The sequence below is a fragment of the Protopterus annectens genome, chromosome 2.part0, assembly GCF_019279795.1.
Source record: "Protopterus annectens isolate FY-2018-M chromosome 2.part0, PAN1.0, whole genome shotgun sequence".
In the NCBI taxonomy this organism is placed as follows: domain Eukaryota; kingdom Metazoa; phylum Chordata; order Ceratodontiformes; family Protopteridae; genus Protopterus; species Protopterus annectens.
In genome coordinates, this window is record NC_056728.1 from 1,948,799,320 (window position 1) to 1,948,818,984 (window position 19,665).

At 39.0% G+C, this 19,665-nt stretch overlaps 1 protein-coding gene across 1 annotated transcript in view; it reads right to left on the reverse strand.

Moving 5' to 3' along the window:
• The window catches only part of MYOM2 (myomesin 2), a 688,720-nt gene that overhangs the window by 594,905 nt on the left and 74,150 nt on the right, over positions 1-19,665 (reverse strand). The window contains exon 3 of the mRNA XM_044061901.1: positions 10,003-10,134. Coding sequence (XP_043917836.1) covers positions 10,003-10,134 — 132 coding nt within the window. The remainder of the gene's footprint in view (positions 1-10,002; positions 10,135-19,665) is intronic.

The window sequence follows — 19,665 nt, forward strand, 5'->3', positions numbered from 1 at the left end:
GTCTGGTTGAATTTACAGGATAGTTAGTAAAGCTATCCCCTTACCCTAACTCATGCCCTAACCCTAAGGTTCGTGACTATCGCACCATAGTGGAGGACATTCCTATGTCCTTCACTGCACTGCAATCGTCACGGACCTTAGGGTTAGAGCACTGGTAATGGTAAGGGGATAGCCCGCTTACTATGACCCGTGCCCTAACCCTAAGGTCCGTGAGTACTGCACGGAAGTTCAGTACAATACCCATTCATTGTACTGAACTTTGCGTAAGTGTACTTTCAATTAAGTGCACTTTCGCTGCAGTGAGCATTCCATGCACTATTTCGAATTAGTGAAAATTCGATCTAGTGTATGGAACCCATATATATATATATAGACAGAATCACTTTTAAAATGGTCTTTAAAGAACATTGTTCTTACTTTTTCAATTTCTCTTTTACTTCTTCTATTCTCCCTTCAGTCTGCTTGTGCCTACAATTATGGGGACAACAAATATGCATAGGATCATAGGAAGTTACTAGCCTATTGGCCCTGAGGCTCTTACAAGCCTAACCAAGAATTTGGCCCATTTTCCAACAAGTCAGCACCCTATTCCACTTTCAAGCAGGGACACAGGTGGAATCCCAGGGGTATATTTTCTGTTCCCCATCCAGTTATCTAGGTTGCACTTAGAAAGGTTTAATGAGGTAGTCTGCTTTACATGAAGAGGGAGTCTGTTCCACAAAAGGGGAAGCCTTTGAGAGGGCAGTGATGACTTGCTCCCGAGAGATAAGGAGAGGGGGGCAGGTACTGTGGATGCCCTGTTTTACTGATGGGGGACAGAGGAGTTAAGTTTTCACTGAACCTGTCTGCCAGCGGGTTAGCTGTATCTACAGGGTTTGTGTATGTGGTGTCCTTGACCACCAGTTCTGAGCAGATCTGTGTGCTTCCCTTGAGATTGCGGACATATGTGAAGAAAGCCTTATGATTTTCTTTAGTAGATGTGGCCAGTTTGGTCTTGAAGTTTGCTTTGGAGGATTTGACTAGTGCTCTTATTTGCTTGTTCAGGCTAAGGAAAGATGTGGATACTTCCAGATTTGAACCACCAACAGCATCACCCATACTAACTTCCCTAGCCCACTAAGCCACCCAAACTGCAGAGAATATTCCAGAGGGATCCATCACATACTGTCTGCTCAAAGTTAAAATAGCCTTTCTCTTTTCACAAAGGACTGTCTTTGTGTATTTAACTGTGCCTCTGCTGTCATAACAGTCCTTTAAGGCATCTAATTCAAAGATGTTAATGACTACAAAGCATAAGAACATTCATCTTCTTCTTAGTATCTTAAGCCCTTATATCAACACAGGCCTCAAATGATTATACTGACTTGATTCTGTAAAAATAGTTTCATCTTACTTCAGCACTTTCTAGGCCTAGACCATGCTCTTCTAGATCAGTTAATGTGTGTCAATAAATAATTTTATGTTGCATTATACACAGAAATATATTTACACATTTTAAAGATCTATGATCTTTTGATGCTATGGGGCTCTCTTACTTTTATGATAATTTGTATGCTAAATCCATTGCTTTTGGCATCCACTTTTTAATCTGATTAATTGCTGCAGAAAAACCTGTTTGTAAAGATGATGTGACACAGTGAGACATAATGGCCCCCACATTATTTCAGTGGCATGGCTTGATGTGTCATGAAGGAATCTTAGACTTAATACCTATATTTAAAATGCTTCTAACATTTTAATTAAATATGCAAGTACATATTCTTCTATCCAGAATATTATTCCACTTGTACAAACTAAGGACTGTTCCCAAGAATTCTTACAGTATTTTGAATCTTAGCATTCTAAGGGTATCAGCTGGTGACATAAAATGTATATTTTATCAATCAATTTCACTCCAGAAATTAAACAGATTGGTATCTCACACCATTCCACATTTCATTATTTTCAACCATGGGGGGCATATTCCAAAGGAAATTTGAAATATTTATACTCTCAATACCACTTCATGTAATCACACATACACAACTGAATATGGCAAAGTATAAATAATTTATAATCTTATGTTCCTACAACTGTTGTTTGGAAAAAAAAAATAAAACAAATTCTAGGATTTATTTCACAAGATATTACGGGACAGCCTCTCAGAAAGCAATAATAAATGGGCTATATACACTACCTTATACCTTACACTCATGGTTGAATATAACTGCTGCGCAGATATTTTTAATACCCAATACACTACATGTTTGGATTTATGTGAATTTTGGAAAACTTAACTCAAGCTCATTTCTGTGCAACGTGGTTTTGCCTTCCACATGCTTTAGGTCTGGACATTTATCCATCAAATTGTATAAAAAATGTAAATTAAAGGACTAAATCTAAAGGAGCAGCTTGTTATTACTGCACTTGTTTTACAGGGCTTCATGGTCTCGGATGTCATGTATGACAGGGAAAATTTTTTAATGACCAGTTGGATTTTGCTAGTTAAATTGATACTTGCCTACTTTCTATTACTAGTACTTTTAGCATTTTTTCAGTAATTTATTAAAATGGATTTTATGATATGCATATACCATGTTTTCTACATTTGTATATTTTATTACAGTAAAGTTCTTAGTACAGATCTGTATCTTTTTTCCAGTGCCTGAATATCTCTCCATCATTTCTTTATTGGGGGTTTTTTATGCCCTTCTTCTCAGCTGTTGGCCTCTTCCCTTTGTCCTGCATGCACAGATGCATCAAACTCTAAATTCTACAATCTCATCATTTTGTTAAGTTTCAAATGTTATTAAAGGCTGCAAACTTTTCTTTAAATATACACATTATCTCACTTATTCATATTCAAAATTAACTCACAAACCATTATTGACAAAGCAACTATTTGCATAATTATAGCTGTATATGTATAGAGTGACAACAATGATTATCTTTCTTGCTCAGAGTGCAACATGTTTTAAAACCATCACATGACTAGCACTTAAAAGAGTGGCAGAACCTTCTATGTGAGGCTGTAATCGTAGTCAAAGAGGAATATAACCATAAATATAATGCAAAGTGTATCCTAATGTATAAACACCTTCTGACAGCTAAAATTTTTCTACCACTATAGTGGTATCAGTTTTTAAAATTTCATGTTTACAGTATATAGAAAGATTTGAAACTGGTTAGCCTGAGAGATTCCAATGCTTAGAGTTTTCAGTTATGTTCACTACTGCCAAGACTTCTAAGTTCTGAAATGAAAATACTGTAACTGTGCCCAGCACTGCATTGTATTTTGTCCCTTGCTTTTTCTTATTGTCTGATTGACTGAAAGTGCTAGTGGAGTTTAGCATTATATCCAGATATACACAGCACTGAATCAGAACATTTATCTTGCTCTCTTTATACATTTATATATCTATATAGATCCATATCTGTCATCTATATATATATATATATATATATCTATATATATCTATATACATATACATATATATATATATATATATATATACACACATCTCTACATCTGTTAATATTTATATATATATATATATATATATATATATATATATATATATATATATATATATATATATATATGCACACATACACACACATGCACACACATACACACATAAATACCCATACACACACCCACACACACACACACACACATTTTGCATCTTCCAGTAGTGTGACCTCCATTTGTCAGCTAATACAAACACTGTATGGCATCCCTATAGCAGTTCGCTACCAGCAAGCTGCATCTGCAAAAGTCTGTGGCTGGTTTACTTAAAGTACAGGAACATTACAGTGTAGGTTAATGATTTAACCCTTGTATGATTGTAAAGTGTAGGTTAATGATTTAACCCTTGTATGATTGTAAATTTCATTAGAATGTATTCAAGGAGTGCACACTACTGGTAACCCCCACCCCCACCAGAGATCTCTCTAAACCTAACACTTTCCAGTTTGGAATCATTGTTTTACTCAGTCTTCTCCTTCCCAATACACTTGTCCATATTTATCCCACTCCATACTCACTCCTGGCATAAGGTTTATGTTTCTCTAAGAATTCCCAGTCTACAAAGTTGTCAGCTGGATAGATACTTTTCACAGTACCTGGTAGTCTAAGTGACTGTTACTTGCTGTGCAGTTATAGAACTTGGCTCTGCCCACTCCGTTCCGCCCTCACTATGCTCAGGCTTCACTCCGCTCCCCTACCCAAACCCCATTCCCTCCCACCCCTAAATCCCTCAAATTTATCTAAACCTAACCACTCCCACTCGCACTTGTCTATCAATCACCACCTGTACAATTTTAAATTATAAAGTAGCTCACATTTTCACACTAATTCTAATCAACACCCATCCATTAGCACACATATATTAACCTTTTACCAATCTCTATCCTTTCTACCATTACAAAATGCTATTAATACATTGATGCTATCAATACAAACAACCCTTTTGTTTTATACACATCTAACAGTTGTCACACCCTGTAATCAAAACAGGCCAATCTCCACTATACCCCCTCCCTTACAATTACAATACAAAACATATCCACCTACACATTCAGCTGCTCTGACCTCCCACATAGTCATCCTCCTATTTGATTTAATCCCTGCTTTACCACATACCCACAGACTCACAACTATCACCTCCCCCTCCTACATCTCACAACACACTCTAACCACACAATGTTAGTCCCACTCTAACAACCTCAACATACCAATAAAGCACCCAATGTTACATTCACTAAAACACACATCATTACTTCCACTAAAACAAATACTATTTACTACCTTATCTCTCCACACAGCCAACCTATTCACACTAGCCCTTCTTCATCATTTATCTAACTTCTACACCCCCATCTACTATGACCACCCCACCAACTCCATCACCAGCTCTCCACTGCCCATAACCCATCACTACAATTCCCAAATTTCACCCAACCTCTACAACACAGAAATAGACTACCTCCCACTTAAATACCATCACACCAGACACAAAAATGAACCACTATTTAGAAACCACAAACAGCTAAGCAAACTTATAACAACTTTATTTCATATATTATCAAAACTAAAACTCAATGGTGACATCCACCCAGACCCTGACCCTAAGGCTACCAATAAACCAACTACCACTTACAGCTCAATCAACTCAACCATACCTCTTCACCCCAAACAACACTCCCTGTTGTTCCTTAATATAAATTTAAGAAGTATACTAAACAAAATCCATGAACTCCATGCACTAATTGACTTACATTCCCCTGACATAAATATTTTGACTGAAACTTGGCTTAAGCCACACATCAAAAACAATGAAATACTTCCCCCAGGGTACAACATGTATAGACTCAATCATCAAAATAAATGTGGAGGAGGTGTAGCAATAATGTTTAAACAAAATCTAGCTCTAGACGTTATCAACAGCATACTTCCTACATCTAACAATGCAGAATTACTCATCACCAAACTGAATATCAACAACAACATAACACTAATCATAGTGGCTATCTATATCCCTCCAGGAGATAACACTAGCACAGTTGAAGACATACTTCACTGGCTATCCACAACCTTCCACCAAGAAACCATAATTATGGGTGACCTCAACACTGACTGGTCCACCTATGATTCCAATAATCCATCCAATTTCATAAACTATATGGTTTCTCCCAGCTCATACAAAACCCCACAAGAATAGACAAAACCTCCAACAGACAATCCATCCTGGATTGGACTCTCGCAAATAAAAATATCATACCCCTTCTAGCAGGATGCCTCCCCATTACCATAAGTGACCACCTACCCACATACCTAATCAGAAACAATCTTAATCCACCTAGACAAGTAGTCAATAGGCAAATCCGCAACAAGAAAAAATTTAATAGCCACATTTTTAACTCCCTTTTCTAACAAATTAACTGGTCCCCCCTCAAAACACTACCACTAGATGACACTTTTCAACACTTTAACACCACCTTCTTCAACATCCTAAACAGCCTAGCCTCCTGCAGAATAGCTAGAATAAAACATCACCACACACCCTGGCTTAAACGCTGACAAAAAAGCCTAGTACATCACTGCACAGCAAATAAACAAAAACAACACCAAAAAATTCTGGGTCACTATAAACAAACTCCTGCAACCTGATAGTACATCCACCCCTAATCCTACCACACCCCCATCAAATGATAACATCGCAACACAATTCAGTTCCTTTTTCATAAACAAAATTCACTCACTTATTGACAATGACCAAAACATCACTACTACAATCGCTGTAGCCAACACTGAGGGTGTAAACTCCTTCTCCTTTAACCCCGTCCCAACTCATACCATAACAAAACTACCCAGTAAGCTCAAGCCCACCAGTCTAGCTGCTGACAACCTTCCATCAGAATTCCTCAAAACTGCCTCTGAAGTCGTAGCCTACCCCATTTCTATCCTAATCAACTGCTCTGTCTCTGAGAACCATGTCCCACTAATCTGGAAAGTCTCCTATATCATCCCACTGCATAAAGGTGGCGACTCTACCGAGCTTACTAATTACAGGCCCATTGCCATTCTTTCACCTCTCTCCTAAATACTAGTAAAATAAATTAACTTCCAGCTTCTAAACTACATTCTCTCCAATAACCTCCTATCAAACACACATGGTTTTCTCCCCCACCACAGCACCACAACTATCCTTCTCAGTTTTACTAACACAATAAATGAACACAGAAATCAGAATAAATATGTCTCATCCATCTTTCTAGATCTCTCAAAGGCATTCAACACAGTTTCTCACCAGAAACTGCTGTCAGAACTGGCTACATTACATCTCAGTCATTCTTCCCTAGCTTGGTTCTACAGCTATCTAACCAAACACCAGCAGGCTGTTAGATGGCAACAGAAGCTATCATCTTTGCTCCCTGTTAACATAAGAGTTCCACAAGGCTCCATATTAGGCACCTTACTTTTTAGCATCTTCACAAATCAACTCCATAAATCGACATCTCTCGCCTCTGTCATCCAATATGCAGATGACTGTACCCTGATATGCTCCGCCCCCTCTCTAACACAACTACAGGCTATAACACAACAATCCTTCCTAGAAGTAGAATCCTGGCTAACTAACACTAACCTCATACTAAACCCAAACAAAGACCAAACTCATGCCCTTTCTCCCCAACAAAACACCCAATCCCTCAGCCACTTTTCAAATCCACTCCTCCACAATCATCAACACCAGCTCATATACCAAATTACTAGGTGTCACAATTGATAACAAATTAAAATTTGACCTACACCTCTCTCAAACCATTAAAAAAACACACATCAGACTAGGTTCTCTTTACCAAATTAATCCTTTCCTAACTAGCCATTCTAGACTAAGCATCGCCAGGACTCATCTCTTAATTACTGTTCTCTATGCTTCTCCCATCTTTACAAACCTTAACAAAACTGACTTACCAAACTTGAATCACCCTACAATACAATAGCCAAGTTTGCCACTAGCTCCCCATATAGGTCCCACAACTGCTCTGCCCTACAACAAATAAATTGTCTAGAATTCCCACAACAACTAACCTATACCTGACTTGTCTTTAATCTCCAACTAATATATCCGCCAAACAGAACCCCAGCCCTACAACAATTACTCCAACCATATGCCAACACTCGGCAACTCCGTTCCTCACACAAAACACTCCTCCAAGTATCCAAAAGCAACAACAAAGCTGGGGACGCCCTCTACTCCCACCACATTTCTAAACTTTGGAACTCAATCCCGCAACACATCCTAAATGCTACCAACCTACACCAATTCAAAACTCTGCTCAAAGGCCACCTCACTAACAAGTGGCTATGCTCATGCACTAAGCCAGGCTAATACCACATAAGCCCACATCAAATTTTATCCCCCTAAATTTCATATTCTCCATGTATACCCTACTCCCACTTGTTAAAACCACCTATCAGCTACCTAAAATAAGAGTATAATTTGATAATTTCTTTTCTTTTCTAAGGGTATACATATGTACATGTATTAAAGTATACTCAAATGCTCAAATGATCAACTAAAAATGGACCCCTGCCCTCAAAAAAAAAAAAAAAAAAATATATATATATATATATATATATATATATATATATATATATATATATATATATATATATATATATATATATATAGAGGGAGAGAGATATATAGATAGATATATAGAGATATATATGACTTTACTATATTGTAATAACTTTCTCCTTTTCACTAAAGTGCCTATTGTATGTTGTACTTTCTTGTCGCTAGATATTTCTGTTAAATTCTATGTAAAACCAACACTGTGCCTGTCAGTGATGTTCTTGTTTTATTGGAGATTTTCTCTATGGGCATCCGGTGAAAATGGGTTCACACCCAGACTATTCCGGTCAACAAATGTAACATAAACAAATAAATTATTTATAAACATATATATATATATATATATATATATATATATATATATATATAAAACACACACACACACACACACACACACACACACACACACACACACACACACACACACACACGCACACACACGCACATATAGGGTCTATATTATTTCAGCAAATGTTTAAAATAGTGAGCGCTGTTTAATCGACCCAATAAAGTCGAAATCCCTTAATCCCGAACATACGGATCAGCGATTATTTTCCCAGGGGAAAAAAATCCCTGGTCTCTGTTCGGGACTTTGCCACTTCCTCCACTGTAGTGCGATCCCGGAGTTGGTATATTTAAGTAGGGGGTGTGGGGGGCACAGCCCCCCCCACATTTGGAGGTGAAGCCCCCCCCCAATTTATTTTGTGTTTAGATTTATATATATATATATATTTTTTTTTACGGCGCAGCGTTTTTTTTCCCCTGGGAAAAAAAAAAATCGCTGTTCCATTTGTTCGGGATTTAGGGATTTCAACTTTGTTGGGTCGATTAAACAGTGTTCACTATTTTAAGCGTTCACTGAAATAATATAGACCCTATATATATATATATATATATATATATATATATATATATATATATATATATATATATATATATATATATATATATACACATATATATATATAGATACATATATATATATATATATATATATATATACTGAAATAATATAGACAATATATATATATATATATATATATATATATATATATATATATATATATATATATATACATATATTATATATACATAGATATAGATGTATTTTGTATGGAAACTAAATGATAATTTTATTTCAGCATGTTAAACAATGCCATGTCTGACACAGGACATTTGATTTTGGTTTTACTTATCTTACATCTTACATTTGAAATAAGGAAGTCAGTGCCCATTCAATAACATGAATGCTGTCTCTAGGTATATCCCACATATACTTTGCATAAGGATAGCACTGACTTAAAAAGTTAATGAAAATGCTCAATGTCCTCTACAAATCAGAGTTTATTTGTTCTGAAAGTCCTAGCCACCCAATATGTACACTGAAATCATGCTACAATAGACAAATCTAATATTTAATTTTTAGTCTACGTTCATAACACTCCTTTCTGAATGCACCCAAGAACCATCTATGCAGTATCTCATAACTCATAGAAAGAGTTGATGTTTCACAAGAGATCTGTAGGAAATGTTCATTTTGATTAGAAAAGTATTGAAATAAGAATTTACTACAATGCAGTAAAATATTAATGCATAATAGAAACTATATCTCCCCCTGATCTCTTAATTTTACATTGATGATCATGTTATGTAATAAGTTAAACTGTATCCATACTGTCATGTGATTGTACTGCTCAAAGTTCACACAACACTTGTTTCACGTTTATCTGTTATAGCATTAAGGATTGCCATTAGTTAGATAAATAGTCACAGCCACCAGAATATTCATTTTTTGCTTCTGGATACTTCAAAAACTAACATCTTCTGATTTAAACCTTTCAGCAGTGACTGTCCCAGTTTAACAGAACCAGATACAAACCTTTTCCTAAAAGGAGGAACTGTGTACTGTAACTGTTCATCTGCAGCAGATGTGCGGAATCTTTCTGCATGAGGAACAAACTGAGGAGATGCAGATGTGGATGAAGTCCTTACAGCTGATCTCTGGGCAGCCCTAGGAAAAGTAAAAAAAAAATTCATAATTTCATAATTAAATGGTTGAATCTCTAAATAATGTTCTGTAATTAAACAGTGATATATAAAATAGCAATAAAACATGTGCAGCATTCAGTGGAAGCGGCACATTCTAAAAAATAAATCTCTTCTACACAAATAGCAATTGAGAATCGAGCAAGTGTAAAAGATAAAAAAAGGAGTCTCAGTGCTGGGGTACTCATTCTGAAAACGTATGCAGCCTGAAGGGAATATGAATCTTTATACGGGGCCCTTTAGTGCTTTACTATCACACAAGCACTTCATCTTACAATTATTATTCCTGCTAAAGTAACACCATCTCTTTCCTGTTGCAGAAATTAAACTAGTCTGAGGGCCACTTTAACATTAATTCATTTCTGCTAGTCTACCTTAGCTTCCCATATCACCCCATGATGGTTGGGGTATTCCAGGGGAGACTTGTACTTTTGGTGTGTTATCAACCCCTAATCCCAGGATACAAAGCTAAAAGATCTATCAAATAGAAAGAAAAGAACACTGAAGTTATGCAACATTGCTCTTGAAAGATTTCAGTAATACCTTCTCAAAAGACTTTAATGAAATAAAATGATTTAATGCAGCCGCGGCAGGACTAGCCACCCAGTGGTGTGAACCTCGGCTCTAGATGATTGTCACTGTTGAAGTGACACCCCGACCCCATGTGCAAAACTGGGAAAAGGGCTTGTGGATGGATGGATTTAATGCAGATTTTGATAGTCCACCATTATTATGCAAGTTGCAGTTTTGCTTTGTGTACTCTAATAAAGTAATGTCAGGCAGCTCTGTTACCATGTTGGATAACAGAACTAGTGCAAAACTGATACCAAGATAAAACATACAATACTAACTAGAAACAAGAGATAACATAGTTCATTCAGATAACCTGAAACATTTAGATGAATTCTGTTAACCAATAATAACTGTCTGAGTTGAGTATCACACAAACACTGATCTGTGTATTAAAGGCACAGTGAAGCACGTTTTATTATGTCACATAATAATGTATCAAATGTTTTCACGGTTAGTGTCCTGAGTAAGAACTATGTATTATTAAACTGCAGTGAATATACCTTCATAGAAATGGAAATCAGCAGTCTTTACCCTGTACGACAAAGGAGAAGTATGCGCAGTCAGCCTATACTAGCTTGTATTGGATGGTTAGAAAAAATATCCTATCGTTCCTATAGCCCCTATTCAGGTAATTATGTCCTTATTAATTTTTTTGCATTCCAGCTACTTTATTCCGACACTATCTAACATCCCATAACTACCCGATTCACTCACCTACTTACATTTCCCCAATACAGCATATATAATCTTGTTAGCATATTCCACTTGATTTACTTCAAATTCTATATTCTTGTTAAATTGACATGGTAATTTTATACACCTCTATATGTGTATGTTAACACTGATATTACAAAATTTATTTTATATGCCGTTACAGCACAGACTGTACCTGAAAAAAGGCCATAGACAAGTCACTCACTTGATTAATAAAATGTAAAAATAAATACATACATACATACATACATAACTCGCTACCCATAAAGATACTGAATATCTAAAACTTGCTAAGTTCACTATTATACATCTCAACCCGTACTTAAATCCTCTTGATACTTACTGGAGAACTCTTATATATTTTTTTCATTCAGTATAAAAGAAGTAAGTGATAAAGCTGTTATGCACAACTGCTAAATCCATTCTCATCTGTAACATGAGGGTATCATTATAGGCTATGTTCATAGGGAGGAGAGTAGTGACTAAATTCCTGCTCCTTCTTTTTAAGTGAGCTATATTCTAGAAAGACCTGGCATACAGTAAATTTCACAACTTTATTGGGAGTAACTTTAACATTACTAGTAAAGAAAATATCCAAGCAATTATCTGTTAAGTATAAAAAAGCTAGGTTTAAATTAAAGGAACAAAATAGATGTTGCTCTTTCCATGCCTTGTGCCTTGAAGAAATAGTCAGCAAAGATGTGTCACTGTGTGCTATAATCAATGACACAAGAAGAAGTCAGTGATATTACTACAAATGTAGATAGTCATCCTTTTCATGAAAATAAGGAGAGATAGGATCATAGGACGTTACTAGGCTAATGGCCTTTGGGCCCTTACAAGCCTAGCCAAGTTCTTACCCTTATTTCCATGATCAGCACCTAATACCCTGTCCAAGAGGGACACAGATTGAATTCCTGGGGTGTATTTATGGTCACACATCCAATTGTCCAGATTGCATTTGAAGAGGGCTAATGAGGTGCTCTGTTTGACATGAAGTGGGAGTCTATTCCAAAGTTAAGGTAACCTCTGGGAGTAAAATCTGGCCCTCCTGCAGGTTTTATTAATGTCACATACGAGGTTAAGGTCTTTAGAATAAGCAACCCATGTACCATTTGACTTATGGATATGCAGCATTTCCAATAAAGCAGGGTCAGAGATTGCCTTGTATGTAAGGCAGAGATCACCTCTGAGTAGTACGTATGAAGCAGAATAAAATGACAGTGGTTTCAGACGATTCCCATAGGACAGATGCTGAAGACCTTGAATTTTCCTTGTGAGGAACCTTTGTGGTTTCTCCAATTGCTGCAGGTGCTTGGAAAGGTACATACCAAAAGGAGCATTGTACTCAGTTAGTGGCCTGATGAGGGAAGAATACAGGGAGGTTATAACTTTTTTTTTTCTGGAGGCAATGTCCTTACTTATGAGATGAGCAATATAAAATGCCCTTCTAACCACTGTGGAGACATGGTGGTCAAAGGTAAGATAGCTGTCAACCTGTGTGTCCAGGTCTCTCATCACAGAGTGCATATTTAAGGTGTTGCTATTGATATGGTAGTTAGCAGGAACATCGCTTTTACCGAAAATAATGATAATACATTTTTTTTGCATTGAGTTTAAGGCCATGACTTTGGCACTAATCATCTGTTTGTGTATGACACTCTTGTAGGATGTTGACATCATTTGGAGATTCTATGACTGCTCCCAGTTTGCAGTCATCATCAAACTTTGACATCCACAGATTCCAAACAGTAGAGGTCCCAGGACTGATCCATGTGGAACACCACTGGCTATAGGTCTGCTGTTGGTGGTGGATTCCCCTATTTTGACTATGTGAGTTCTATCAGTGAACCAGTTAGCAACCCCTGTAACAATATAAGGGTTGATGCCTAGTCAGGTGTGTTTGTCAATGATGCCTGAGTGGGGGATAGTGTCAAACACCTTGGCTAAGTCCAGGTAGGCTGTATGCACAGATGTCCCCTCATCCAGGGCCCTAGTGACTGTCTTGAAGACCTCCACCAGGTTTAACAGGCATGATCTCACTTTGACAAATACAAACTAAGTAGGGTCAAGTGTTTGGAGATTACTTATATCTTTGTTGATAAGGCCAGTGATGATTCACTATGAAGCTGGTGCTTAGACTATGATTGAAAAGAGTACCCAGTGCTGTGTTTTTGGCCTTAAAGAGGGCCTTTACAACCTGCTCTTTAGAGATACAAGGTAGGGGACAGGTGGTAGGGATGTCATAGGGTATATATGGTGGACAGACAGGAGTGATGTTTTCACAGAATCTGTCAGCCAACAAGTTAGCTATGTCCACAGGCTCAGTATATGTGGTATCATTAACTACCTGTTCGGCATAAATCTGCGCCTTTCCTTTTAGGCTGCAGATGTAACTATAACATGCCTTGTGGTTGTCCTTTGTTGAGGAAGCTAATTTGGACTTGTAGTTTGCTTTGGAGAACTTCACAAGAAGTCTTATTTCCTTGTTTAAGCTGAGAAAGGAGTGTTTCCAGTTTAGTAGTGCTCGCTCCCTCTTAGTCTTAGACAGCAATTTCTTCCTCTTATTTTAAAGCCTGTTAATGGCAATTGTCCACCAGGCAAATTTGCTGTTCCTTGAGGAGCTTGCTTTGGTCCTATCAGCTATGGCCGAATCAATGCAGTTATACAGGTGCTTGTATAAAGCGCTTGTGTAGAGCTCGGCACAGTTGCCAGTTCCATCTGAGGGAGGAGGTGCAGTGAAGCTATTTATGCCATCCTATAAGAGGATATAAGCTGCTTTTGAGACGTTTTTTAGTTTAGTTGCTGCAGGGGGGGGGGGGCAGGGGAGACTGTTACTTTGAATGAGACCAATTTGTGGTCAGATCTCACCAGGGAGGACCTTACAGTGGGGGTGTTACAGTGGTCCCCCATATTGATAGGCACCAGATCCAGGAAGTTGGCACCCCTTGTGGAGGTGTCAACCAGCTGGTCCAGAACACTGTAATTAATGAAGTCGAGAAACATTTGGGCATGTGAGTTTGAGCATGAGTAATTTACCCAGATTATGAATGGGTACTTAAAATCATCTAAAACTATGGTGCTTGGATGTATCTTGATAGGCTCAAGTAGATCTAAACAGGGAAAGTAGGCATCCTGATTCATGGAGGGGCTCCTGTAGCTAGTACTGATTTGAATAGGTGTACTACAAGCAGTTAATTGCACCTGAAGTGCGTTTCCAGGGAATCATGCTGTTTGACAAATCTGGAGGTTTATTTATCTTTAATGGATATTGATATACCTCCTCCTTTAGTTTTCATGCCTTCAGTTTGAGGACTGAAAGTATGAAAGGAAGTGTAACTAGGTATGGCTGGGGTGCTCTCCACAGCCTGGAACCAGGTCTCTGTGACCGCACAAATGTCTGCATCTTCCAAAGTCAGGACAGCTTTCAGTGAGTGCAATTTCATATTGAGACTCCTTGCATTTAGCAGCATAACCTTCAGGTTTTTTTTAGATGGAGTTTTTACACTGGGAATTTTGTCCTTGAGAAATGGGCTAAAAAAGGCACTATGCAGGTGGCAACAGCCTTAGCCAGTAGCCGAAATTCCAAGGTTGACAGATGAAGACCATCTCTGGCAAAGCACTGAGGTCTGTCAATCATGTCATCCCAGGTTGACAAATAGTGGGTCCCCTTAGAATGACACCAGAAGCTAGGTTAATTATTGAAGTCAATCATTTTCTGTTTGTATTGAGGCATCATCCTAGGAGAAGGTAAAATGCTGCTTAAGGCTAGGAGCATACCTGCCTGAGACACATAGCCCAAGAGCTTATCTTATCTCTCTTCATATAGTTCAGACAGGTACGTCTCAAGTCATTCACACCAACATGGACTATGATGGAGTCAAAACAGTACCTGTTGTTGAAAGACTTGAGCGCATGTGTGATATGAAATATCCTGGCACCTGACAGACAGCTGCCCATCATCTTCTCCTTATCCATCCTGGTGAGAGGGACATCAGTGTGTCTCATGATGAAATCTCTTAGGACTGATATATTTGATTTTGTGTTTTGCCTTAAGGGTTTGAATGATGAGACACTGGTGCATGAGTTATTATGTGAAATGTGTTTTTCAGAGGAAGTATTATGTGTAGTGTGCTAGTGTTTGTGTTTGGGAGGTCTCTGGTGTTTAAGTATGTTCCTGGTGAGGACCTCTGCATATGTAGGTATGCATGATGTGGGTTTGGGTGGAATAGGAGCTGAGATGTACATGCTGGCAACCCGCTCATGGTCATATATACTGACTGCTGTGTGAGAGCATGGATTCAAGGTTTTTAATATAGTTGCATCTCTCACACATTGAATTTGTGTTGATTAAGAGTAGAACGTTGTCAGTGAACATGAGGCAGTTGTTACACTGCCTCAGGATGCCCATGTCGAACAAGGTGGCTAGAGAAACTGTGGGAAATTGTCTGCCCATAGTGCTAGGCAAATTTATATGATCAGGAAAAGAGGTCACACTAGGAGTGACTAGTGGGTGAGAGGTGTGTTAATACCTCGGAGGTTAGGCTTAATGTTCCAGCTGACAGTACAGTTAGACCGCAAGAAATCTCTGGAGGACCACTAGCAAAGTGCTATGGGAAAATTTAACAAGCAAAACGTTTGCATCTATAACCACCAGCAGTCACCACTCCTACTAAGCAGTGCATGATGGAGCATTACACGCAAACAAGTGCAAACACAGGGCCTAAATAAAACAAAAAAATACCCTTTTTAACTCAAACTAGCTAATAAGAACACTCTTTCTGAGCTCTAGTCCAATCACCCTCAATTCGATGGGTCCCAGACAGCACTCTCTTCACACAAGGGTGCAGAAGGGCCTTCAACAAGAAACGTGGCTTGAAGTTGATGCTCAGAAGTTACAAAACAGATCCAGAAACAGCAAACTTGGAACTGGGCAGCGTTACAGCTGAACTAATACAGTGTACAGTAAAATGTAACAAAAATCGTTCAGACAATTCAATTAGACAGTGGAATGCAAATACAAAATTAAAAGTGCAATATCAGAGCAAAAACAGGCACTTATAGTTGGTTGGAAGCAATGGATGCCTCACATATTTCAGTATCTCAGTGAAGAGCAGGCTTTAGTGCTCAAGTGATATCCAACAGTCGAAATTCAGTGTGTCTGAATCTAGCCTATGCTGTAAATGCAGAAGTATTAAAAATTCAAAGTACCTAAAATCACAGTCACAACAGCAGAAGGCTGTTTAAATAATGCAACAAGTTATGCTATAAAATGCAGAATTACTAGTGCATAAAATCACAGTCAGCAGCAATTCCCAGCATAAAAGCTTGTAGGCCGCACTCTCCCACCACAAGAGTCTAGACCACAAATCTTCCTAATGTAAAACAACTGCTTTTGGAGCACAAGTGGTTAAGCCAGAACTACTTAAGAATAGCAGACACAATAGGCCTTCAACCAGAAATTTACAGCTAGAAGGGTATAGGCTATCCTAGCCTGCCACAAGTGTTTAGACCACAAATCTTCCTAATGTAAAGCAACTGGTTTGGAACTCAGGTGCTTACACCAGAATAAAGACACTTAAAATAGCTGACACAATGAGCCTTTACCCAAGAATTCCCAGCTTAGAAGGCTATAATCTCCTGCCACAAGAGTCTAGACAACAAATCTCCCTAATGTTAAAATAACTAGTTTGGAACCCAAGTGCTTAAACTGGAACAACGACACTTAACAAGCACAATAGGGAGTCACCCAGCAATTCCCATCTCAGAATGGCAAAGGCTACCCTCTCCTCCCACAAGAGTGCAGACCAAAAACCTTCTTAATGTAAAATAACTGGCTTGAAACCCATCCTTTAAATAAAATTAAGACACTTAGGTTCATAGGTTCATAGGTTCATACTAGGCTATCTGCCCGAGGGCATTTATAAGCCTAGCCCATAGTTTTGTGGCTTACGCCACCCCTTTAGTTTGGAGAAACTATGCCCATTATTTTGCTGTGCCTCTGTCGAGCAGTGACACTGAGGTAACCCCTGGGGTGTATCTGCGATCTCCCATCCATCGGTCAAGATTCCTCTTGAACAAGGCCAGCGAGGTGCTCTGCCTCACATAAACCGGGATTTTGTTCCACAGCATAGGGAGTCTTTGGGTGATGAATCTATCCCTCCAGCACGTCCTATTAATAACCGTGTCAAGGTGGCTCTGAGGGATCTAGATTTTTTGAGATGAAGCATGTTCATCAAATCTGGGTTTGACATGGCCTTGTATGTCAGGCATAGGTCACCTCTGAGCAAGCGGTAAGCAACTGAATATAACTGGAGTTCTTCAAGTCGGGCAGCATAAGACAGATTTTTGAGACCCTTTATCCTTTTGGTGAGGAACTTTTGTGGCCTCTCCAGCTGCTGCAAGTGTCGGGTCAGATACATTCCGAATGGGGCATTGTACTCAATCATTGGTCTGATGAGTGATGAGTATAGGGAGACTATGACTTCCCTTGATCTAGATGTGAATCCCTTCATGATAAGGTGGGCAATGTAGAAGGTCTTCCTAACTACTTTAGCAATATGAGTGTCGAATGAAAGGCTACTGTCAACCTGGGTTCCCAGGTCCCTAATAACTTCTTCTGTGTTCAGGGATTGCCACCTATAAGGTAGCTAGGGTAACCTTATTTTTCCCGAAGGGTATGACTATGCATTTCTTGGCATTTAACTTTAGGCCATGGCTCTGGCACCAGTTATCCGCTTCTGTGAGACCCTTCTGAAGGATATCTGTGTTGGATGTGTTTTCAACTACGGCCCAGTTTGCAGTCATCTGCAAACTTTGTCAGCCATAACCCTCCTGTGTTTGCTTGTACTTCAGAAAAGTAGATGCCAAACAAGAGTGGGCCCAGGACTGAGCCCTGTGGGACACCACTTGTGACAGGCTTTGAGTCTGACATGGCGCCAGCAACTCTGACCCTGTGGGTTCTGTCACTCAGCCAGTTTGCAACCCATCTTGTAATGTATGGGTTTACATTTAAGTTGATGAGTTTTTCAATGATACCCGAGTGAAGTATTGTATCAAAAGCCTTCGCCAGGTCTAGGTAGGCTGTATGGACTGCCTTTCCCTCGTCAATGGCCTTGGTGACTGTTTCGAAAAAGTCAACCAAGTTTAAAAGGCATGATCTGCCTTTGACAAAGCCAAACTGGGTTGGATCCAAAGTCTGTAAGTTCCCTATGTCTTTATTTATGAGATCCATTATGATCCTCTCCATGGCTTTGCAGATAAGGCTTGTCAAGCTAATGGGACGGTAATTTCCAGGGTCGGTGGAGGCACCGCCTTTGTGGAGTGGGACCACAGTCGCTGTCGCCACTCCTGGCAGTGCGTATCCGGAGGTGAGACTAAGATTAAACAGCTGTCCTAACTGTGGGTTTAATTCCTCGTTGAGTTCATGGAGCACACAGCCGGGGACACCATCAGGTCCCATGGATGCTGTGTTCTTTGCCTTGGAGAGAGCAGTTCTCACCTGGGTGTTAGAGATGTTTGGGGGCTACAATCATTTGGTATAGATATCTCTCCTTTAGGGGAGGGGAGAAGTTTGCACTGAACCTGTCAGCCAGTATGTTGGCAATGTCTGTAGGATCAGTAATCTTCACATCATTTTGAACTAATTCTGAGCATATCTGGGAGTTTCCTCCTAGGTTTCTGACATAGCTAAAGAATGCCTTATGGTTGTCTTTAGAGTCCTTAGCTATTTTTTCTCAAAATTAGCTTTGGATGATTTTATGAGAGCTCTTAGCTTTTTACTTATAGTGATCAGCGGTGTCTTACCTTTTAAGGATTTTGCTCTATCTTGTAGTAGCTTTCTCCTTTTGTTGTAGAGTTTGTTTATGGCTGGGGTCCACCAGACTGGACGCTTGCCTTTGATACAAAGAGTCTTTGTTTTGCTTGGGATTGCCTGATCCATGCAGCCCTGCAGGTGCTGGTAGAAGGCATTTGTAAGTGATTCAGCGGTTTGAGTAATGTTAACCGCCGGCTCAGGGGCCTTAAATGAGACCACACTAGTCTTTAGAAGTGTGAAGTCGGCTTTCGAAAAGTTCTTTACTGTGGTCTTTTTCATTTCGGGTGGGGGCGGATGAGGACCTCCAGCGAGATTAGTTTGTGATCAGATCTCACCAGTGAGGGTATACTTCGGCGTTGAACATTGTGCTCCCATGTTCGTGATGATGAGATC